Source organism: Chaetura pelagica, unplaced genomic scaffold, assembly GCF_000747805.2.
Source record: "Chaetura pelagica isolate M959 unplaced genomic scaffold, ChaPel_1.0 scaffold807, whole genome shotgun sequence".
Taxonomy (NCBI): domain Eukaryota; kingdom Metazoa; phylum Chordata; class Aves; order Apodiformes; family Apodidae; genus Chaetura; species Chaetura pelagica.
This window is the reverse complement of record NW_009953935.1, coordinates 659,944-685,723: the sequence shown is the minus strand read 5'-3', so window position 1 is coordinate 685,723 and position 25,780 is coordinate 659,944. Positions and strand designations below refer to the sequence as shown.

Genomic DNA, 25,780 nt, shown 5'->3' with positions numbered 1-25,780 from the left:
GAAACATACCTAGAGTGTATGAAAAACTTGAACATATCCTCAGAAATACTAATTTTTAGGCTAGCATTGTACTTCAGTGGTCGTTCTTGAGAGAGGTGCAATCTTTCATTAAAATTAAATTTCTTGATAGGTGACTTCTTTTAAACTTCCTGGAATGGAAGAATATGTAAGTATGTGCAGAGGCATCCATTTGTGTCTTATAGTAAGAAGCAGTTGACCAAATCTGCCCCTTTCTCAGTATGCAGCTGCTCAACAAATTTGTCAACTGAGACAAGAAAGAAAAACTGTAACAGATGGACCGTGGATTAATCCAAACATTGGAACAACTAGTGATCAACATCAAGTCTTCTTAATAACTGGTTATTCTCCTTTTGCCTGAGATTTCCCCAGAGCTCTCAGTGCAGTTGGGTTCATTTTGAGGACTGAAGAAATCCTGAAGACACTTGCGTTAAGCACAGGATGTTTTTATCAGTCTGGCGTGCCAAAAAGATGGGCAGGAGACTCATGAACAGAGTATGGAAGACCAGGCAGTTTAATCTGCACAGATTGGTATGTTGTCTGAGGTGTAGTATGAGTAATATTGAATACAAAATACTTATTACATTGTTTATACTAAAATATATCAGTACAGAATAATCATGCTGGGGTGTTTACTTATAAGGTAGTCTCAGCAGTAAAATACCTACTTTTTATTGACTAGGTAAATCTCACTTGATCAAGGGTTGTCCTTTCAGTCTCATCTCTCAACTGAAGACTACAATAGGTTTTCTAACGTATCTTTCTAACGTATTTCTAACAGAAAGGGGCAACAGTTTCTTTTTCCACAGTGTCCAATTTGAGTAGGGTATTACTGGGCTTTGGCTTAGAATATAGCATATGTTTATTAATGAGACTTAAATTTGTTATGCCACTAAAAATGTATTAAATATAGACATTCTGAAAAGCGTAAAAAGTAAACATGAATTTATATCTGTATTTTCAGTGGTTGTTTTCCCCTGCCTGGGCAGTTAGAAGTTGCATAGTCTATATTTGAGTATTTTAATTGAATTCTGTGCATTTCTTTTGCCTTTTTTTTTGGTGTAAAACTAAGAGATACTGAAAATAACTCCCTGATGTTGTTTTAGATGATTCTTTAATTTTCTGTATTAAGTATTTAAGTTCGCTTCTTCGGGGTCTGTGAATATTTTAGCCAATATTCTGTTTAGCAGAAGGGTAGTAGAAGTAATATGACACTTGTCAAATGTTTCAAGGGTTTTTTTGTTAGTGTTTAAAAAAGGATAATTGAGGTATAAGTGCTGTTTGCATATTCAAACACTTTTTCTTGCTGTGCATTTTTAATTTCAAGGTATGCATGCTATTGTAAAGTTAAGTCCAGGGAAGTTTTATGTTTGAAATTAGAAATCTGATGTTACATCACGTTTCATCTTGTCCTAGCAAGTTAATAATAAGAATTAGGTCAGGTACAAAAGCAGAGTAACTTTGTTTCAAGTGTTTGATGTTAATTTTTAAATCCAGTATCTGCTGTGGTTACTGTATCTTGTTAATTGGCTGCAGAACAAATGATGTTACTCTGCATCCACTACAAATGCAGATATATCTGTGAGTAAGTTTATTAAGCTGTAGAAAGGTATGTGTACTCACATAGAAATCTTAATTATATGCTGGGGTTTTTGGTATTTTATCTGCAAATTCTATATTTCTTCCTCACAGTAAATAGGGGTTGTTTGTTTGTTTAGCTGGGTGTTTGGTATTTTGTGTGAGGTATTTTGTTTTAATATTATACCTGTTCAATATCAAATACAAGAAAGGGAAAATGAAAGCTCTCAGCTCCCTTTAGAACTTCTTCAGATTCCCTGGTGAGCCTTCTCCCCTCCTCCCTATTCTACCTTCTGACTCTGGAGGCAGTCCAGATACAATTTCAGTTACCATGTCTGTGTTGATGATTCTTAGATTCTCCTTTCTCTGGATACTTTGTTTTCTGTCCAAATAGCACATCTGATTTCTGCTTGTAGGTGTTTGATCCTCTGTTGAATGCTCTTTAACCAAAGCCCTTGTTTTCACTCCCACTCTTTGTTTTTTCAACCGTACAAGTGGCTGTTCTTCTCATCTGGACTCCTTTGCATTATCCTGATGTTACACCAACTCTGGAGTTATGCTGTGCCTTTATTTTCAGGTTTCTTTTTAGCTTCTAAAAGTCAGGATTTGTCTCATCACAACAGTTACAGGCTCCTTCTACAAATAACTGCAACTGTATCTTCTTAGGCATGAGCAAAACTTGCTCAGTGTTGTTAACGACCATATGGAGTGTAGGTGACAGATTCCTATCTTATATCACCAGTGTGATTGCATAACCTCTTCCTGAAGTACTTTTCTGAATTTCTGTCTCCATTTAAATGAAATCATCATAGCTTGACTTTCAGGAATTCTATTTATTTATTTATTTATTTTTGTCCAGGTGAACCTTTCCTAAAGTGCTGATTTCTGAAGTCTCATTGTCAGTGATAACACAGATGATAATTGAGTGAGTGGGAATCATCCTTGAAAGAAACTGCCTTAAAACACAGCAAAACCTGTTTTATCTTTAGAAAGATTGATAGAACAGCAAGAAAAATAGGTACTGGGTACATTGCTTGTCCATGTACTGTAGTTTTTCCTTTCAGAATTTTTAACAATACTCCCATGTGACTCTCCTTTTAGAGCCTGTGGGGTACATACCTATATATATATACACACACACAATTGAGTTCTTAAATATGTGTTTTTGAAAGTTATTAATATTCTTTGTGCTCTCAGATCCTTTAAAAAATGTGCAACAATGGTGAAATTGAAGGACGTATAAAGAAAAATGTAAAAAATGTTTTCACTTTGACTCTTTTTTATAAAGACTTGAAATTTACAGCTTATGATTTGTAGTTTGTTCTAAGCATTTTCAGTCATAGCAAGGGATTAAGAGATTCCTCCAGTAGTAAATTTGTAGCAATCTTTCAAGCTAGATGTTTTATGCAAGTCTGAAAAAAGGTAGGGTTCAGGTAGGGCTGTCATCTTCCCATGAAAAGAATTACCATTATAAAAAAGCCGGCCCTTTTAAAAGGATGATTGCATCTGTGATGTCTTGGGCATTTCTTTATCTCTATTATCTGTCTCATGAACATAGCTTTGAGAACAGTGCACAAGTCAAACTGAATTTCATATGACTTAAACCGATAAGCCATTGTGTTTTACGAATATTAATAAAGTCTGTCTGAAAGATCTACTCGGAATATTTGTATGCAAGATGCTATTGACCTGTGCTAGTGACTAGAAGTAAATGGTGCATTGATCTTATTACCACACTTTTAAGTTAATGTACTTATCATTTGTCCTTGTAATGTGTCAGGAAATATTTGTTACACAGAATAGGATAGCTGTCAGAAAGAATGTGCTATGCAAAGGGTATATTGCACCAAAAAGAAGTACATGAGGGAATTTGGTTATCCCCAACAAAATACACATCATGAGTCAGTGGATTTGTAGAATTGTGGTTGTGTAACTTGTGGCCGTGTTGTAAGGAGCTCGTCTGCCATTGTTCATCATATCTCAGTATGGTTTCTAGGGTTTTCTAGGTTTTGAAAATGTTTACACTGGTGTTACGATTGTGAACTTCAGAGCGTTTTGTATAGAAATCCACCACAAACAGTTTTGTTAACTTTGGTTTTCCGGAGGCTTGTACTGCGAGCCTTGTCACTTAACTGATTTTTGAAGTAATCTCTTTGGTGTGAGGTGGAACATTTTGCAGAAAATAATGGACTACAAAAATTTGAGTGGTTGATTCTATAAGGTAACTGGAATTCTTAAAATATTTTGGATATTGAGTATGTGACTTCTTTTTTACAGTGAAGAGAGCAGAGAAAAAAGACTCACACATAGAGGTAATATTTTTGTGATTTGGACTGGCAATCAAATAATTTTAGTGACAGTTCATTAGTGCATAATGAGAATTTTCCACTTTTTGTCATTTCTTGTGCTTTTGAGACGCAATATTTTCATATTATTGATTTTTGTATTATGCTTACAGTAGAAACAGAATTTTGGAAATATTGATGATGACCTTAATCAGAATAAGAATGGAATTGTTGATTTCTATTGTTCTATCTTAATATTCTTAGTCTTAAAAAACCAAACTAACAAAAAATCCTTCCTTGGATATCTGTTGATACACAGCACAAATAACACAATTGTATCTTCCCTCTGTAGTTGTTTTATGCAAAGGGGGGGGTGTAGAAAGAAAGAAATCTGCGGACACTTGTTTCATGAATGTTTTTTCTAAGCATGATATTAATGTCTTTTTGCTCTGAAATATTTTCAGAAAGAATCTGAAAAAATGCAGCTATGCTGCATGCTCCCTGTTCTCTTCAGTTCAGATTTATAATTTATGCAAGCAAGGAAGTGAAAAGATTCTATTGGATCTTTCTACAGGCAATGATTGAAACTTGGTTATTTTTGATCCGTGCTTTCTCCACCCAGTAGCTGTTATCATGCACCACCATCCTCATAGCACTGAATATGTGCTGTACCTGCTACCCAGTTTCTCTTAAATATCTGTTGTTAGCTAGGAAGGGAAAACAAGCGTTCAATCCTGAGGGTTCTGAAAAAGGAAAAAAAAATAATTGCCTTTATAGTTGCTCGAGATTATGCTCTTCACAGGTAGAGAAGGGATATAGGGGGTGGAGAAGCCTCGAAGAGAAATAGCATCAGCTATTGAGAATTTTGTTTTTCTGGTTTGTAAACGATGCTGCTGTAATTCTAGCTGCATTTTTTTTTTTCCCCCTGCTCATTCACCACTCAGCAGCTGGTAGGGAAGTAAGACTGCCTGGCAACCACCTGCAGAGCTGCAGAGATGAATTACATTTTCGGAAATAACACACTCCTCTATTCTCGCGCCAATCGAGGCAACACGAGCTCAAGCCACAGTTCTGTAGGCCCAAAGCACAAGCAGTGGGCAAAGAAAGGCTCGACAGATGAGTTACGGAACGAGCCTTCCCGTTGGCAGCAGATAGTTGCATTTTTCACTCGGAGACATGGTTTCATTGACTGCATTTCTGTTGCTGCCAGCTCCACCCAGGTAATATGCCACTTGTTGAAATGACTGTGTCTGCATGTTTTCTGGTTATTTGCTAGTCAGAAATAGCCATTATTTATATATGCATGCTTTCATGTAATCTCTGGTGGATGAAAGGTGTTTTCTGTCTGCTGCCATTTTTATACTTTACAGATCTCTGTATGATTCTTAGCATTAAAGCATGAAAATGGAAGCATTTAGAGGAGATCTGATTTTTTTGAAAGTTATTTACAATTGGTGAGCCTCTGAGTTGAAATATTAGATATTTTAACAAAATACTGAAAAATGTATTTTTCATTCTGGAGGGGAATAGTTAAAAAATACCAATTGCATAGCTGTTGTAAAATGACAGTTCAAATCGAGACCATATATTACCTGCTTAAGGAATTGTATTTAAAATATTAAATAATTAAAAGTCTTAATTGTATGTAGCACAACAAATTCTAGCCTATGTACTTTTTCTGTTTTGACTGCTAATAATACATAAAAAAGATGAAGGAATGCCTTCTTGACATACAGAATATACATTGAATAATGCACTCTGTGAGAAACATGGCACTTTTCAACTTGACTTTCAATCTGCTGTAAATGATGTTTTTAGGAGGCAATCCAAATATCAAGTTTTCAATTTTGGTGATAGTTTTTAAGGGTGATGTTTAGAGAAGCTTAAACTTATTGGCATTAGCAGATGAGCATCTCTATGGAGAATGCTGAGATGTCAGCGTTGTTTAAAAATTGAGATTAGATTTGTTTTTGTTACTGTCAATCTAAGTTCAGCTTTGCTGAAAGGAAAAACTTGATACCCTCAGACTGTAATATTGTTAAGGTATTTTGTATCTATTGGTAATTGTTTCAAATATGATAAACTGGCACTTCATCTGGAAGTCTAATTATTGTTGCCTGTTTTTTACTTGTGAATTTGGAGTAAACAATGATTAGGAGATCTTAGAGGGGGAATTTTAATTTTCTTGTTGCAAATGTATGTGACTATTGAAGAGGCAGTTTCTGTAATGGGTCATTATCCAACTCCAAGTGATGCATTAGGTAGATATAATGGCTTTTAAATGCTATTACTTTTTGAAAGGCAAGATATACGGTCTTAGCCTTTTGAAGAAATATTATGGTTACTCTGAATTGTTTAATGCTTGGACAAGTAATGATGTAATGCATGAATCTTGCAATTGGACTGACTAGCTAGGACTGAAAATTTGCCAGTGAATAAAGTACTGAATAGCCTCTGCTTTGAGTGTGGGTTGAACAAGATCAAGTCCTGAAATCCCTTCAAACCAAAGCTGTGATTCTGTGAATATCCTGGTGTTTGTTCTGTTTTTCTGCTATGAAAAAGATAGCTTAGCTCTGTGAAAGCCTGCCAGATTTCTTTCATAAGTCTGCCAGCTCTTCAGTTAAAAAGAACTGCTTATACATGTTCATGGCCAGAAGGAGGGAAAAAACATAATATTTTGAAGTGGTTTTAGAAAACTTAAGGAGCATATTTAGTGATGCACCGAAATCAAGAGCCTGTTGAAGCCTCTTCCTCTGGGAAGATGCTGTGCTATCCTCCTGCCTTATCCACCCATTGCAGCTGTTCTAGCCTCAGGGTGGGAAAAAGATATTTGAAGATTGCTTATTGTGATGCAGTTTTGTTTTTCAGTTCTCTCTAGTTTTTGTTCTGTAATGTAGTATTCTGAAAATTCTTGACAACTTTTATTTGTTCATCTCCATCACTTGAATGTAATCACATTTGCAAAGTCTAAGTAAACAATTAGATGTCATGTACTTCTCTGACATTTTATGTTGAAATATGACTTGTGATGATGGGCTTTATGTATTCCTAATGTTGTCATATAATTATTTTTAACATACACAAAATCAAACTGAATTTTAAGTTCTGGCCTCCTGCTTCCATTGTGATTTTGCTACATAACACTCTTTTTAAGCTGTCTCTTCTTTTGCTTGGCTTTTTGGGATGGAATGGGGTGGCATAGAATGGTCATAGTTGCTGAGTTCCTTCCATTACCAGTGAAAGGGGAATTATTCCTGGAGATGGAGCTGAATGCCCCCCAACCTTCTCTGAAGGTTGCCACAGTTGATGTCCTTAGCAAGGTGCTAAGAGGACTTTTACTACAGAACGGATTTCAGACTTTGGGATAGGGTGTTTTTTGAGTAGGGGTTGGTCTTATAACGTAAAGAAGCAAGGAGGAAGCTGGTGATGGATACAGTAGCACTGCTTATTGCTGTAAAAGACTGTGTGCACAAATGTCTTGTGCTGTGGAGGATATTCAGGAGTGAAAGGCTGCTCTAAGAAGTCACAGAAACCCTGAAGACTAGCAATCCTTTTTCAAACATTATAGGTGCCTGATTTATTAGCATTGACCCTTTTTAATGTTATTAGAAGATTCATATCACCCATCTACCATAGGAAAAAGGCAGCAATGGAAACAGTGTGAACAGATGCAAAAGCAGTAAGTGGTCATTCTGACTCTGCTTCTGTCTTAGCCTAGCGAAGGTCTCCAGGGTGCTTTGCATGAAACTTGAGGTGTTTGTAGTGATTTATAGACTTTGCGTTACTTTGGTAACAAGGAGTGATCAGACATTGCAGTCTGTTCATAGAGCAGTAGTACTTACCACTGGGTTAATACTTGTTCTATTTACAGTGGCAAACTGCTATAGAGGTAGCAATGCCTTCTGGCCAAAGTAACCATACCAGTCTCCTGTATGAGTCTAGGGAAGCTGATTTAACATGCTCAGGCATTTGAAGCGTTCTTTTCTTGTTTTTTTTCCTTCTTCATTCTGCATTCCCTGTGATGTGGAGTTAGTTGCTCACTTAGAAGAGTTAGGGAGTTTGATTAGAAGCTGGTCTACAAATTTTTGTCAGCAAATTATTTATATCTTTAGTAAAAGCCGAATCTGTGGCATAATAATGGAAGATTAGGGTAAAAACAAACATACAAAAAATGATGTTGTCACAAGTGTGCGTAACTAAGCCATAAATATATGCTTATGCAAGTGAAAAATACTGGGCTATTTGAAGTGCTGTCCTAACAAGAGATATGCATATTGCATCAACAAAGATAACTGTATCCAGGGCAGTTCTTCTCTCCAGAGTCTTTGAGAGCTCTGTGAAGCGCCTGTTCCTGACAGTAACTACGGCTACCATGTCTCAGGATGTGTCTTAACTGTCAGTAGTAGTTGGCCCATGTTGTGTTAAAAATTCAGAAACTGATTTGTCTGAAACTCACTTGGCTTTTGACTGGTTCTAACAGCACTACATTTAGGCTGTTCTGAGCATGTGACATAGTATAACATGCTTCTGGCATTTGGTACTGAAAATTTATTTAGCTCTTTGAATATGCAGTGCTAATTTATACTTCTGTTTTTTTAGGATATGCTTTGGAAAAGGTGTGCTGAAGGAGAGTGATAGGGGACAGAAAACCCCTCCTAATCCCACTTACTGTTTAAAAAACGTAACTAACTGCTTCTGTGAGTTATTTCAGCCTAGTAATTTCTTGGCTTTGGATTACTTTCTATTAAGATCTTGATGGAATTTTACTTTGTCATTATTCCCAGCCTATTGCTTTCAGATTCATTGAAATATTATGAACATAGTTCTAGCTTGTATGAAGTGCTATATTTAATTGGACAGCAACACAGAGGAGATGTAAGATGTCTTTAAAAGAGAAAGATTAAAAAAATCAAAAGAGGTCTCTGCCTTAACCCCTTTTTTATTGCACTTCTTACTGTTCTGGAATTGCAAAAAATGGATTCTTTACAGCAATATTTACCATCCTTCCTATAACATTGGTATATTTAAGTATTTACATATTGTTAGTCGTATAGATCGTAACTCTAAAGGCACATACTAAAAATATGTGAAATAAGAAAAGACAAAATAGTTCTGATGGAGTATGTAGAGATTTAATTAAACAAGCAGAGGCTGAAAAGGAAAAAAACAGAGAAAGGCATTGATACAAGATACGAAATGAAACCTGGAACTTGCAACAGGAAGGTACTACAACCACAAGTTCAGATAACTTGATAGCAGTTTCATTATTAAGTGTCTTATACATACCAGGATGTGTCGCGGTGGGTGGTATGTTCTATGAATAATATTAAACTTCAGTGTGGATGTGTGACTATTTTAGCATCCTCTCAAGGTTACGAGTGAAACTGGGAGTTCATTATGCCTTCTGTTGCATAACATCAAGTTCTTCATAGGATTTATTTTATTTAATACATATTTTTATTTCAAGAAATGATACAGTACAAAAGAAAGGAGTTACAGGAGTAACAGTAGAGATGTTTGTAGACATACATAGAAGAATTACTGTTAGAATTACTGTTGGATTTTTCATGCAGACTTGCCCCGAGTTTAAAATTTACACATATGTTGCCTGGAAATTGTTACTGCTAATATTGAGAAGAACACACAAAGAAGGCAGCTTTAAATATTACTGGCTTTAGATGATTTGTCTATAGGAAAGCAACTTCTGAAATCTAACTTAACTAAGTTTTCTCCATACTCTTCATTTTTAGCTATGTAGCATCACACATTAGTAGCAGTATGGATTGATTTTGCAAATTTTAGTTCTGCCACTGGTTGTGTTTTCCAAAAGAGTTCATTAAAGCAGAGATAAAACCGGTATTAATTTATTCAGTAAGAGGAATACATTAATATTTGTTCTAATCGGTGGACCAAGAAATAGGAAATTGTTGACAATTTAAACTCAAGCCTTAAGGGGCTGTCTATGGAACTTTCGGTACATTTTGTAAACACTTTCCAACTGTGTACAGTGGAGATGGAAACTTCTCAAGACTGTGAAGTTTGCTTTGTTTTTAAAAAAAATATGCAGTTTTGGAAGCATATTAAATCAAATAAATCTTAAGCATGTATTTAATGAGTCATGTTGTGTCATGTTTGGTTGATTTAGAGTCATGCTGTAGCTGGTTGTCTCTTTTATGAAGTCAACCAAATAGGCTCAGGGAGCAATGGGGGTGTGTGGTTTCCTTCCCAGCCCCATGTGTGTGACAGGAATGTTGGCATGTGCAGTGTGTTACTTCAGTTAATCACTTGCAGCATGGCAGAGATAATAAGGACTGAACCAGTGCTGCAGGTGCTACCTACAGGCACTGCTTGCTGCCAGAGCATTTTAGGTTCCACTGTCTCTCACCTGTTTTCTCACAGCTGTTGTTCTGTGTCAGAGTTGATAACAGAATTTCTTTGTACTTCAGTTCTTTGGTATCTCAAGAAAATTACTTTTTCCAGAATGAGTCAGAAATACAGTAAGCAAAAGAGTAGGGGACATAGAATGTTTTGCTTTTGGAGTACTACTGCTACTGCAGGGGCTTCCTGTCTACGATGTGACCAAGACTCTGAACCTTCAGGCAAGGCAAGCACTGGATCTCCTTTGAATCCATTGTCTTCAACTCCAACTAATAACTCAGGTGGACTAACAGGGTCTTGCCATATGAAGCCAAGTGCATGGAATCCTTTGAAAGAGGTAGGACTCTTTAAGTCTGTTATGTAACTTCAGTAATTCATTTTATATTGTGATAGTTGTCCTCTCAGTTGAGGCTTGTATTGATTTGACAGTGTTTTGAAAGTCAAATACAGGCCAGTCTGTTTTTCACCAGCTGTGAGCTTACTAAACAGCTCTAGCATGAGTCCTGTGGTATAGAATTTCTGTTCTGCTGCCAAAGCTGCCATATATGTTTCTGTTAATACAATTATTAAGTAAATAACTGTCTGGCAGAACCCCTGAATCTAAAGTGAAGACCATCTTTTTCCTGTCCTTCTATTTTTGTCTACAATGCCAAGAGCACTCTCAGTTACGATTAAGGATGTGCAGGATGTTTCTTTTAGTTTGAAGAAGCTAATGTGACAGAAATGTCTTAGATGTTTTTAGAAAGCACGACTTTGTCTTTTAGGATGATCTGCGTCCTTGTTTGAGAGCTGACATGATATCGTGTGTTGTGCAGTTTAACAGACTTTGTTTATAACCAGCTAAGAGTCTTGGTAAACTTTGTGTCCACAGCCTTTTTGGGATTTGTAGTAACTCAAATGACAAAATTGTTGTCTTGTTAAACAAGAAAATGGAAATCTTAATACCAGCTATGCAGTCTCTTTTCAGAAGAATTTGGTTCTCTTTTCTAGGATTGCTCTTGGGGCCAGTGCTTTCCTCAGTCTCCCAAACAGAGGAGGTATTTGAATTTGCCTTTATTTATAATACTTACTAAATTTTTTATTTGAAACAGGCTTGCAGGTTCTCTTTTTTCTTTTTATCTTCGTTTAATGAAAACCATTTTCTGTAGTTCAGTTTTATGTAGGACTGTCTCAATCTTTGTCAGAATTTTTCTAGTTCTCAGAAGTGGTCCTACCCTCTGTTACTACTCAGTGTTAAGTAAACTTCTAGACTTTAATAGGTGGTTTATATTTCTCTGTTTCTTCCATGTTCTCATCTGAGTTTCATTGTGTGATTATTATTGTCACATAATAAACAGTGATTCCAGTTTTATATGTACTTTCCTATTATATGTTCTGTTGAGACCAGTTTTCTTTATTTTACTGTTACTTTTTTGGACCTACATAAGTGTTGTTATTGTTGCTTACACATTGACAATGAGTGAGCCTCCCAAAGATTTCAGTGAATGGAAACAAACATGCATTCTGGAGCTGTTGTAAAACCAGAGGTATGTGTCTGTAGATCCCTTTATACAAGATGGTCTTTTCAAGGCACATACTGTTTAACTACCTGTTGGGCTGTGCACACAACTTTTGCCATTGCAGAGGTATGGTTATCTGAGTGAAAAACAAGTCTGAGTAATTTGCATGGGCAAGTTCAAACTCATGTTTGACAAGAGTACCACTTGCTGAACTTGAAACACAAACATTTTGTGAAGTATTTCCAGTACAGTTCACTTTTTGTGTTACTTTGTCAGATCTGTAAGAGACAAATGTCAGGAGAACATTTGCCTCTTCATGTGATGCATCTCATGTGCAATTGAAATGAAATGCCTCATCATTGTTTATTAGTATAACTGTATCTTTCACACTTTGCTTATGTAATGGCTCTCTAACAACAGATGGCTCCCAGTGGATGCTTTCCTCTCTTGAGGAAGGATACTTCTCTTAATGCTGTTTCTAATGTGCCTTCCCAAAGTTAATTCCAGTGAGTCTGCATAATTCTAATTTCAGAAGTGCTCGGTTTCTCCACTTAGAAGGCAAGAGGTATCCTTCTGATCAGTTGAGAGTGTTCCTGCCACACATGCTTTGCTAACCAAGTGCTGTACTGAAATTCTAGCAGGTGTGAGTCTAAAATGGCACTGTAGTTGCAATGCTGGTCTTAGGGATGTAGGCAACAACAATAATATTGAATGCATCAGCAGACCTTGAGAAGGGTGTAACACCACTGTCAGATGCCATGTTCATGTTAACCCAGTACTCTCAGTCCCTTCACTGATGTTTCACATCAGAGACTGATAACCTTGTGCCAGCTGGTGGATAGAAGCTACCTGCTCCACACTGACATAAAAATATTACACATTTTTCTTTCTGGAGATGGGGTAGGAGCAGGCTGGTCTCCCTCCTATGTCTATTCCTTACAGTTTTTTTAAAAAACTTTGCCACCAACCAAAGCACTCTAGGATTTGTTTTTCAGTTGGGTGTTCTCTGAAGTCTCTGTGCTGTTTATTACGATGTTTATGCACTATTCCATGTGACTTTGGTATTGAATTTCATCTTACTTCCTGTAACCCACTTCTCTGATATACCAGACCTTCTCTGCAGCTTGTCTCTATTGTGCATTTGCTGCTCTTCCAGAGTTATTTGTGTTTAGCTGCACATTAGGATGTAGTTGAGTTAACATGTTCTCCAGACAGATAAGACAGTTATGAGTCATTTAGTCTCTCTTGTAAGCTGATACTGGCATTTATGAGTTTTCAGTCTTTTGCTCCATTAAACTGTTTAAAATGCATATTCTTGTCCCTTGCAACAGTCTCATGTGAAATGATATATCTAAGCAATTATTTAAATAATATCCTTTAAATTTTTTTTAATAAAAAGGAAGAATCAGGAAAAATAGTTTAAATTTTGTCCTATATTGATAAAATAGAAGTGTATTTTTTTAATGTCCTTATGGATAGCTTAAGAGTACACTTTTTTCAAGTTACTATTGGTAATTTAGTATTACTGTTACTGGGAACTAGTATCTTTATAGTTGTCAGTCTTCTAATATGACTTCAGATGTTTTATGGGAGCAGATACAGTACAGGATTTTTCTTTGACTGTGGAATTGTCAGTTTCTTCCCAATGGTTTGTGTGGTATTTACTGGAAGCCAGGGTACTGTGGGAATGTTTTGGATGAGTCTTCTAGTCTCTCCTCCTTTATTCTCTTTGTCAGTGCTGCCTCACAATGTATCTATTTGCTTACTTGGTTCCTCTAAGACTGATGCCTGCAGAAGTTAGTTGAGCAACCTGTATTTTGTGCCTTCCAGGTAATAGTGTTTGGTTTTCATAACAGAATAGGGAGCTAAGTAAAGATTGTTTGTTCTTCTTGTGTACAGATCTACTTCAAAGCTAATTTAATTTAGTAATTGTAGTTGTTTTTCTTAGATAACCAGCTGAATCTGACTACTTGGTGAGATGTAGCAGGTTAGAAGGGAGTCAGCTTTCCCTTTGGTGAAGGAGAGGGAGGGAACTCTCTAGTGTGTACAGTCTCCAGTCTGAAATCCTGGCCTGAAAAGAAATCCTGATAAATTCTGGGTGTTCAGAAGAGGGATTATAACTGTCACTTGTGTCCAGGAAGACTTGCTTTAAAATGAGAAACTTAAGAACCTTTGCTTAGGTAATCCAAAGGAAAGTCAGGAGATAATTTGGTCACAGACTATAAATATACAGGGATAGATTTCAGAAACTGGAAGGCTTGCTTCTTTAGTAGAAAAGGGCATCTGTATTCCAAGTTGGAGAACTGAAGCAAGACAAATATAGACAGAAAACTTAATTTTAAAGAAGGATATTAATATAATAAGCATTTCAAAAGCTCAGTGGACATGATGTCATTGCCAAATCAGGGCAATAAATCTGTATTTCCTATGTAAAAAGCATAATGTTAAAGTTGGTACTTGAAAATGTTGAAGTATGTCACAGAATCTCAGATTCGACATCTAATGTAATTGCTTTAAACTGGTATTTGGAAGCTGTAAATGGCTGGAAAGCAGTCTAGATTTTTAAAACACTTTGCATCTCTTTACTACTTCTTTTAATTGTAATTTTGACTCCATCATTGTTTTTTAGATAGTGAGCACCATGGGGAAAAAATTCTGTGTACAGCTTTTTAGAATTTTAGCACATTAAGCCTCATTACGGAGCAGTGCTTCAGTAGTTGGATGCTAAATCAAGTGGTATGCAAATTGACTGTGATATACCAGTGATCAGGATGGTGATAGTACAAGACCTAAGACTATATTCCTAGATAAGTGTGGAATGCCAAAGTAGATTCCTATCTCTGAGCAAAAAAAAACCAGCTAGGGCTGTCTCACCTTGGAGCTCCGAGTAGTCCTATGGCTCATTTTACTGTATTAAAAATAATAAGATTCAAGTGCTAATAGAAGAGAATTTAAATTAATGTGTTAAGAGGCACAGGTGGTCAATAGGAGATGACATTTATTCAGGATTTCTTAAGGATCCTGTGTTTAATATGACTGAACTGCCTGTTGTGTTGTGTGTGGCCTTTTTTTCTTTAAACTGTCTGGGTATTCCTAGAATAAAAATTAAATTAAGTGAAAGGCAAATATTTTAAAAGCAGCTAAGCTGTACTCTCTGACACTACAGCTGAGCAGGTCAGATTTCCTTACTGTACAAACTTTGAAACATTCTTTATTATTAAAAAAAGGCTTTACGGGTAGATGGAGAAAGATATTTTGAAGATAAGTCAGCTTTTCTGTGTGAAGGGAAAATAAGAACTGGCAGATTTTTCAGACTTCTTTAAAACCAGTGAACATGTAGATAAAAATCTACATGAGAACATGTGGTCATCAGAAGGTCGTTATAATTACAGAAGTCTTTGAAAATAATGGATCAAAGGCTGTTAAAATGAAAGGTACCATGAGATAAAAGGGAAGGATGTTTTATAGGTTTTTTGAGTTAATTAAAACAGGTCCCTTCAACTGGGACTGTATTCCCAGTAGACTATGTTCATGCGTGATCTGGGTGGGGGGAGGAGCTGAATGGCAGGGGCATGAAATACATTTTGACTTCTGGTTTAGATGATTTTTATTTTCAGGTTAACTAACCTAGCTGCAAAGAATAGCAGACAAAAGTGAACGGATGCAAAAATAGCTTTTGACATTAATTGTACAGTAATGAATTAGGAATAGAAAAGGATAATCCTGCATGTGTGCATATAGTGATACGGTGCAAATAAAGTATTCCTATTACAGAAAGGGATTTTGGAGTTTTGTAGCTCTCTGAAAATGTCACCTTAGTACATTCCAGTAGTGAAAATGGTAGAACAGTTAATTTAAAAATAAGCGAACAACAAAACTACAACCCCGAGGAGGAATGTGATAGAGGCTTCTAAAAATTTAAGGAGGTTTTCAATTAGAAATTATTTAATAATTTTCTAATACTCAGTCTGTCACAAATGTCCTGTAAAAGTTCTGTTAAATTGTGGAAGTCACTGCCTCAAAAGGCTGTGGAGAAGGGAAGGCTCAAAAAGAGAAGGATATCAAAGTGGAGTTAAATGGATTTGGAAAGGGCAGGTGGCAGGTAGCTATTACAAAGAGTGGTTCAGGAAGACCTTGACTCTCAGGTTCTGAGGTGGTTTTCTGGGAAAAGTACTGGGTGTGTGTTTTAACTCTTGTTTGCCCATCTATCAGCTTTTGGTGTTAGTAAGATTCTTGACCGTTTCTTGTCCATGGCATGTTTTACTGTTTCTGTGGAGTGCAGTTTTTATTGGAGAAGGACATGAACTATCGGAATAATTTGATGTTTCTACATAAATTACACTAGGGAAAAACCCCTTGATAAATCTCTTAGTAATCAGCATAAAAAATACCTCTGCTGTGAAGACAGGCTCAGAGAGTTGGTGGTGTTCAGCTAGAGTTGTTAGCAAAAAACATTTTGGGAAATATAACTTCAGTCTTTATTTGCATATGGAGTGAAAGTTTGCTCAAGTAATGCTAGGCTTAAAACTTTAGTAGTATTTTAATTTACTAAAGACAGTGAGTAATTGACGGTAGAGAAAAGGTGCCTATTTTGCTGAAACATTGCAGGGCTCCTGTGACTCATTGTAGAGCTTGGATGTGTTGTATAATGGTACTAATTTTGAGATTGTATTATAACTGCATGTTGTCATGGAAGCAAGTCTGAGGAGCCCCCAGTGCTTCTGTGGTGTAAGATTTAATAAAATCAGATGAGATACCTAGCTGGTAATTGCATGGTAAAGATTTTAGCCTTGGCTCTGAGCAATGAAAAAGCAAAGCATCTGGATAGCAGTGAAAAGGTATCAGAACTGTAGTGAAAGTAAAACTCTGTGGGAAGAGTTCAGCATGTATAATGATAAAATGATAATGCCTCTTATGTTTGAAGCCTTTTATAAATGAGATAAGGATTTGCTTGATGCATCAATCAAGTAATTAATTTTCCAAAACTTTGACATTTACATCCTGAAAAAACAAATGGATTTTAATTAATGGGTTGTTACAGATGACTTGTATGATTTTCTGTTGGCCATTCATTAATGTGAGTTGAATTGCTTTCTGCTCAAACTAAGGATCTTAGGGTAAATTTGTCTACTTCTTGTTTTAAGGCTGTACCATAAGTACTCTGAGGGCAGTGGGGTGCTGTGTGTGAACCTGAATGTTTTTACCCTAAAGAAAAAACAACTTGTGCTTTAGGTGTGGTTCACACATGTACAAAATTTTTATATTTTATGAGTAGTGTTACAGATTTACTCAACTAAAAAAATCCCCAACACCAGTGCCATCGTGTTGAGAGTTAACTGCATTTCTAGTATTGAGAGAGATCACTTCCTTGTATTAGACTGAGATCGGTAAAGGTCATCTTTGCTGTTTGAATGAATTATATGAAAAAAAGAAACTGCATGAAGAAATTACTTGAATTGTAATAATGCTGTCAAGGAGGACTTAATTATTCCCTGAATAATTTAGAAATTATTGGAAATTGTGTTCTGAGAGCTTGAAAGAAGTGTCATACCTGTTCAATCATGTAAACAATACCCAATCTTCATTTTATTTTGATAGTGTTCTCTGGAGTGAACAGAGTCTATAACATCTCAGTTCCCTACCACAGTGTACCCTTTCTGCTGTGAATTTCGAAAACTAAAATATTGACACCCTACAGCTGCCATTATTTTTCTATAATAAAGTCTTAGAACATGCTTTCTCTTTGCCTGGTCTCTTTCTGATCCTGAAACCCTGCTGGGTCTTCCTTGTAGACTCTTTAAAATTATAATGAGAGCTACTATTCGTAAAACTGATGTTAATTTAAATGGAGCTTTCTAGGCCTTGCTTAAAGTTGCAAATTAAATGCATTAAATTCAATCTCAATAGCACTTACAAACCTAAATGAGGAGCCTTGCAGTTCTGTTTTGAGCTTAGAGTACTGGGTTGTTTGGTGAATACAGATGACTAATCTGCACAGGGGTCATTGCTAGACATTTGTTTAGTATTGAAAAACAAATTCACAAATTACCTTTGCTAAAACCAATATTAATTTTGTCTACATTTTGTATATTATGGATTTGAAATATGACTGAGATTCAACCATGTAAGCAGTCCCTGAGAGATTTCACAGGACAAATAAGTCTGAGCTAAGTAAATCATTCTGAATACCAGACATAAGAAGGTGAACAGTGGTGGTCTCCACTGTATGAAACATTGCCTGTGATGTTAAATCTATAAAGGAACACTTTTAGATCCTGACAGAAAGGAGAGGTTAGTTGCTGAAATCTGTTGTTCTGTTGAGGCTATTGTTTGTATTTGCATGAGATTTTTACCAGCTGAAAGTTTTATTCCTCAAGCAAGCACTGGATACTGCGTGAGAGCTGGTGATGGTCTTGTAGTTCCATGTTTGCCATTTCTTGTGTCTATGTCCATTTATCTTGTACACAAAACTCTACTTTTGCTACAGAGTAGGACTTCATCCCACAAACTGCTGGACACTCTGTCTTGTCCTAAATTATTACTTACGGTTATAGCATTTTTTTCATTTTCTGCACTAAAAACCAGCTTTCTAGGCATCAGTTTTTCTGTCACTACCATTGCTGCTTTGTTTCTGCTTGGGTAATCATGGTGCAAATTGTTCCTCACTGGGTTGTTTTTGTAGCTGAAGATCGCAATAAGAAATTGACAGTAAATAAGCTGCTTGTGTCTTGAAATGATTTCAGGTCATTGTCACCATCTGTGATTTTAGTGATACTCTGCTGGCACTGTTTTTTTTTCCCTTCAAAGCTATTTATTTATGCTTTAAGTTCAGAGTTTTAAGTTCATATGAGTTCAATGTAAAATGCTATGGGGTTTGAGGAGGAAACTAGGTTAGAGAATCAATTTGTTGACTGAGTTAAAAAAAAAACAACAAATAACAAACACAAAACTGAAACAACCAGATAACCCCTATAGTTGAGTCATATCTACCATTTTAGCTGTGTGACTTTAAAACAGCGAGCTCATGTAGATAGGATTTTCAAGAGCAATGATTTACTCTGAAAAAAAGTGAGATTTAAATTAAAGTCACAGGCATTCAGACTAGACCTTTCAATTTAAAAGGGCTGGGTGGGTAAACCTTTTATTTTCAGGGATCCAGAAGAACTTTCGTATCTTGTTACTGTATTTATCTGTACTGATGTTATGCTTCCAAGAACTTGTTTACCCTCAAAATCTCTCAGTAAAACCATCCTGTACTGTTTCTGTGAAACTTTGCTTTGGCAGTAGGGAAATACTGTATGTTTTATTTCCAACCCCCCTTGATGCTACATTTTGTTCAAAGTCCTGAAGAAATATACTTAGGGAAAATATGCATGTCCAAAATTTATTAAGAGCTCAAGTCACGGGCAGTGTGGTACTAAGGACCTGCCCAGGCAACAGGATGGCATTGACTTAGAGATGAATGTGGCAGGAAAGGTGTATCAATGTTAATGCTGATTGTGTGCTTGCACTTGGATGCTCTGGGCAGCATACAGCTGGATTAAGAATGTGGATTAAGAATGTGCTTTATTCTTGCCACTGTTAGACCCCACCAAACAGCCTATAAATCCCTAAAGGTAAGTTGAAATAAGTATTTGCTTCTCTGATTTTGAGGAAGATGGATGCAAAGTTCTTAAGAAAGCACACTTCACTAGTGAAATGTTTTCTGGCATTCTAGGATGTAGTTTAGAGGAAAGATACAAAACTACATGGTCAAACCTTAAATGATAGATCTCTGGAAAGAAAATACGCCAGTTATCTTCAGCTTTATCCCTTGGTATTGAATCAGAAATGTTTTTTCCTACCTTATGTTCGCTTTGGAAGATATTTTCTTTCCTACTTTCTAGAAGAGGTAACGAATATGGGCTTGCTTTCATTAGTCAAATAATATTTACAGAAATTGCTGATGGTGTGGTATCTGCTGGAAGGCCATGGAAGGAGTGAAATACAGAACTATTTTTTGAGGATTCTCCTAGCTATTAGAAATTGGTTTTGGCAGTAATGGAAGTTGGATATTGAAGCATTAAAAACCATCTTTGCAGTAGACATTGTTGGTCAAATATTAGTGCTGTTTTCTCATTCCATGATTATTGTTGCTATCCAGCTATTGAGGGGGAGTTACAGAATGTGGAAAGAAAATGATCCTTGAAGAAATAATACTCGTAAAAAATTACTGGCATTTAAACTGATTGCTGCAAAGAAGTGTGCACTGTACATTTGATGTAGTAATTTAAATGAATGAAATATTGACGATTCAGCTTTGTGTTAGCGACAAATTGTTCAGGGTTCAGGTGTAAGATAAAAGCACAGTCTGATCCTGAACCTCCTCTAGTTATGAAAAATCACTTAGCACTGGATATTTGAGTGGAGCAGTTCTTGCTAGTAATTAATACAGTTTGCAGAGAACAGTTATGCGTTCAGGCTTTCTGCAGTCAAAAGATGATCTGCCAAAACCTGTGCAGCTTCAGTTATGTAACTGCTTTTTCTTGCTTTGAATTATGCATGTGTCCCACTGCTTTGCCAGAGAGCGATTTGCAATTTATTTTTTTTTTTCCTATCAGTGCAACTGCCCAGATAATTCTGGGCAGAATTATCCCTCTGGCTCTCAAGTATCTTATTAATCCCCTTGAATATAATTATTTCCTTTTTTCCCCCTCCCTGTTACCTCTTTCCATTTTGTTTATACCACTGTTGCTTCAGAGAAGGCTTTTTGTGCTTCGATTATGTATTCTTTTCTTCCACTCTTTGTTTGTTTTGGTTTTTTTTTGAAACCAAGATGCTATATTCACTTTCCATATTTGCATGACCTAAGCTTTTTGCTTGAGATTCCTCTGGCACATTATGCTACCCTGAATGAGTTAGGGATTCTGCCTGTACCTCCTGTTCCTTGGCTGCACTTTGGTGCTTGGACTGTTGCTCTTGGAAGTAGAAGTGCTTTCAAGTTTTTATTTTCTTTTAATTGCTTATATCTTACTGATATTATTTCAGGGACCGAAGTCATGAAGACTTCCAGAAAAACCCTTGTGCTATTACCAGTTAACTGCTATATCATCTTCATTCTTTTGCTACTGAAGTCAGCATGTCTGAAAGCACACTGGAGAGATGAGAATTCCTTGATCTCATCTTTTGCTTTGTGTCTTAGCCTTTGTTTGGAAGAGACTATAGGAAGTCAGACAATAGCGTTTCCAAGACTATAGTATCCAGCATCTCCTCATGCCCTCCCTTTCTCACTTAGCTTGTTTCAAAGCTGATTTTCTTTTTAACCAAGGGGCTACTTGGTCTACGTATTTTCAATGAAGTTGAAGCCTCCAGGAGTAAGATGGCCCTTTTGAATGTGCAACATGATATATTTTTTGATTTATTATGTACACAAGAGAAAAGACTTATACCCCAAATCTGGTTCCTGAAGGGGGCCTACAAGAAAGCTAGGGGTAGGGACTTTTAGAAGGGCACGTAGTGATAGGACAAAAGGGAACAGATTCTGACTGGAAGAGGGTAGATTTAGGTTAGACATCAGGAAGAAATTCTTCACTGTGAGGTTGGTGATACACTGGAACAGGTTGCCCAGGGAAGTTGTGGGTGTCTCATCCCTGGAAGTGTTCAAGGCCAGGTTGAATGGGGCTTTGAGCAACCTGGTCTAGTGGGAGGTGCTTGTGTAGGGTGGTTGGAACTAAATGATCTTTAAGGTTCCTTCCAACCCAAACCATTCTATGATATGGAAACTCCTTGCTTTTTCCTTTCTCCATTTGACAAATTATTGTCATGCTGGGTAGAATACTGACGTGCAAGTAAAATGGGTGGTATCTGTGAATGCAGCCTGCTAAACCTCAAGCAAGCTTGGAAACACCTGAAAATAAAGTGTTTGTGGCTACAAAAGCAGCCATTTGCCATATTGTTGCTAAAGAGGTTACTGATGCAGAGTCTTTATACCAGGCACAGCCTTGGTCTGTATTATCTCTGCAGGCTGGGGAATATGCCTCGCAGTTGCTGGTAATTACTGCATCTGTGGAATATTCTCAGAGGAGAATAAGTGAGTTGTGATGTGTTGATTTTGAACTGCTTACCTATATCTGTGTTCACAATATGTGTATCTTCCTCTTTGCCTGTGTTCCTCAATAACATAATCTACAGATCCTTGGCTTGTCCAGAGCAGAACAACCCGGCTGCATCTGTCAGTATGTATTAGTGGGGGACAGTCCTCCTGCTCCCTCATACTTCAAAGACAGTGAACCTACCATACACATTCACAAGTCTACAAATGTTTGTATGACCAGTGCATTTCTGGCTTCCTTTCCCTGGGCAGAAACCTTTCTGTCTCTGCATTTATGAATATTGCGTTAATGATATGTTATGCAGTACATCTGTTCTGGGTAGAAGATGAGACATGGCAGCTCTTGGTGATTAGAGGAGCATCTGTCAGTTCCTATTTATCTCTTAATATCCATACTATAAGTAACTGGAGATGTAAATGTTTGTATTTCTAGTTTTTTATTCAGTATGGAAAAAGTCGTGCTGACTCATTATTTAGATATTTAACAACTGGCTGATAAAGCTGGATCTTCAACAGCATATGAAATCAAGCTAGTTCCTCGTGTGGCTTTTTTTGGGGTAGGAGTTGATTTGAAGCTTTTTTGTTTTGAAAATTAGACTGAAAATGTAATACAGAGATAATGCACTCATGGCATTAAAAGCGGAATGAATAAAACTACAAACAACTAAGGTTAATTCAAAAGTATTTATTTTTTTGTTTAGCTTGAAATTTAAACAATTTTCACCTTAAAATTGTGATTCACAGTGCTGCTGTATTTCATGGAAATGCAACTCTTGGATTATTAACACAAAGCAATTATTGTTATTGTTCCGAACAAGTTTATTTTCTTTGATGGAAGTCTAATGTTAAAATCTTGTATAAAGTACCTGCCCATTCATAGTTCATATACTTTTAATCAGAAGCTGCTTTAAATGAATTTGTTTACAGACCCTGTAAAGTATTCAGAAAAGTAGAGAACTTGGTATATATTTTAATTTTCTACATGTAAATTGTGGAGCAATCTTGAGGTGGTAAAATGTAACCATTTAGGGGATAGTAGGACCTTATGGAAAAAGAAAATAACTGCAACCTTTCAAACCATCTTTTTAACAAGTAGTCAGATGATTTTTGCCATCTATTCAATAATCTGTGCATTGCATTGATTATTTGTGGCCAGCAAACTGACTGTTGTGTGGTGGTTCAATGGTGCTCTCTAAATAGTGTGAGCGAGTACACAACAGCTAAACCAGCATTTAGTGTTCCTTCCTGTGACCATAACCTAGAAAAAAAATAATCATATTTTGAACTTTCTCAGGAAGCAATATTTTTATTTATTTTCCTTCCATTTTTTTGCAAGAAGGACTGTGTTACTGGTTTCATGACTACTCACTGTCAGGACCACAAATACTGTGGTACTACAGATGGCAGTGAAATGGGAACGCTCAAACTCACTGATTTAACAAGGAGCCCAAGAATGGAAATACATCAAAATCCTCACATGCAGCCAAAGCAGCCTTTCCAGGACCAGCAGCAGGCACGGAGCACTTGTGCAGCTTTTAGCTCATCTACGTTGCCAGTGTCTTCCAAACACAGAGGAAAATTTACAAACCTACGTGACAGTGTAAAAAAGAGTCCTACAAAAAGCACAGCTAAAGTAAAAGCGGCTGGTGGTTGGTTGTCTGACGGCTCGTGTTCTAATTTTTCTTTAGAAAAGGTATGTATCACACTAGGTATTTATGGATGTACACTTCTGGTGCAAACCATAGAGAATATGCCACACTGTCTTTATTGTACTTTTATCCCTGCTATTTCTAGAGGTTTAATGTTACTTAGTTTTCTTTTGTGTTTTATGACTAGAAATCAAAATAGTAATTGAAATTGGGCAAAGAAATGCTTCTATGTAGTGTTTTCCCATTAAGCTTGTTGCACTGTATACAGTGTAATATTTCTATAGACATATCTTGAAAGTGAGGCAGGTCTGGTTTGCTTTATTTTTGTTCTCCAAAATGTCTTTTAGTATGTAACAAAGAGCAGCATTATGGAATTTGCTGGTTTAATTGATCTGCTTTGGGATGTATATGGTGCTTTGATAATTTCAGATTACTTGGTATTTCCTCACAGAATGAGTTAGTGTATATGTTGGTTTACCATGAGAAAATGGATTTGTTCTTCCTTTTCACAACATCTGGACTTAGTGTTGGATTTGGAGGCACTCCCTTTAATACTTAAAGGCATTGTTAGCTTAGCACTCTTAAACATTCCATTTAAAATGAAATTATTGGTTTATTCTTTATTAATATTTGAAAGACCATCCTTACACTTGAAAAGAGAATTATTTGAGATGTGCTTTTGTAACAATGGCTTTTCATTGTAGCTGTTAGCACATTTTATGTAGGCTGACAGACTGTTATTGTTCAAGTCATGCATTCCTGTACTTAATAGTCTGTCAAAATTGTATGCTATAGTTCATATACATTCAAAACAATGTTTTTAATTGGCTTGCTGCTTTTTTTTGTAGTTTAAATAAGTTTATGTCCATTTAAATTAGAATTATTAAATGTCGTTGTCAGAGACATTCATGTAAAGGTACTTTGTGAGGATAAGGTGTTTTTTTTCCAAAATACTTCAGTGTATTAATTCAGAGAATTCCTAAAAATTACAAATATTTCTTGATATTTCTTGGGAAGCAGAGCATTGAATGTAATACCCTGAGCTATTGGAACCTATTCAGGTGCTCTCACAGGTACCTGTATCATATAATAATTTTCACTGATGATGTGCCACACTAAAATAAAATGAGCATTCTTTTATAAGGTGGTCTTGCTCTGATGGGTAGGAATTTCTTGCATTGTCCTTCTTTGTGGCAGCCATAGTGCCTACATCAGCTCCCTGTGTTCCAGTCAACATTTAAGTAATGGCAGCTTTGCCTTCATTTGCATTTGCACATCCTTGGAAGGTGGTTGCCAGTGTTGTCGCCTTTTTACTCATGCACATGATAGTGGAGGAGGCTCAGCAAGAACATTGCCAGGATGCTTGGAGGAGCAGGGAGTGGATTTTAAGAGTTAGTGGATATTAAACTTTCAGCACAAAGGGAAAATACAATGACAATACTAATAACTTCTGAATCTGGAACTTGAAAGAATGAAAGGACTTTGAACAACGTCAGTTTTCAAATAATAGGCATAAACACTGGAACTGGTTGGGAGTGTTCTTGAAGTATTTTGAATGAGTAGCCCGGAGTGACAAGAGAGTTAAGAATTAAGGAAGGAAGGAGGAAAATAAAACTATCATTTGTGTCAGAGAGAGGTACAGATTTTTCAGTCCATAAGAAAATCACTCAAGACCATGTCAGTTATTTTGTTAAGTCAAAGGTCAACATGTAAGAAGAATTTTCATTTGTTTTTAACCTCTTATTGCAGGAGTTTCAACTGTAAAGCTGACCCTGCTGATGGTTAGCTTGTCAGCCTTAATGTTGGGCTATATTTTGATATGTATATATCTGTAATTTAGGTTAACGGATTTTGTTACTGTGTTGCATACATGGGAAGCTGCTTACATTGTAACAAGGCAGACTTGAAGGGGTGGCTTGTTTTTTGCATGTGTAGGGTTGAGTGATTGTTTAAGCTGTTTAATTTGATCTGTCCTCTAAAGTATGCATCACTCTTCCAGTAACTGGATGTTTGTTGCACTGAGCATTTCCTTTATCTGTTGCAGAATGTGTATTGTCAGTTTTCTAGACCAGTTTAGCTTCTCACACACAGACGTTTTTTTTAGAACTTGAAAGATTTTGCTGTTGTCTACAGATGTAAGGGTGTTTAAATGACAGTAGTAATAATGTTTCAAGGTATCAAAAATATTTTGTTCTTTCAGTAACTGCAACATTTTTCACCAGGTGTTTATTTTGGGTAGGTAGACTTGGAGCTGAAACCACACCCCTTCTCCCTCCCCCCCCC

At 36.5% G+C, this 25,780-nt stretch overlaps 1 protein-coding gene across 3 annotated transcripts in view; it reads left to right on the top strand.

Moving 5' to 3' along the window:
• Window positions 1–4,876: 4,876 nt before the first annotated feature.
• Window positions 4,877–25,780, top strand: part of DLG1 (discs, large homolog 1 (Drosophila)) — a 79,940-nt gene continuing 59,036 nt past the window's right edge. For all 3 annotated transcript variants that reach the window (XM_010001723.1, XM_010001722.1, XM_010001721.1), the window contains exon 1: window positions 4,877–5,101. In XM_010001723.1, the coding sequence (XP_010000025.1) occupies window positions 4,877–5,101 (225 nt within the window). The remainder of the gene's footprint in view (window positions 5,102–25,780) is intronic.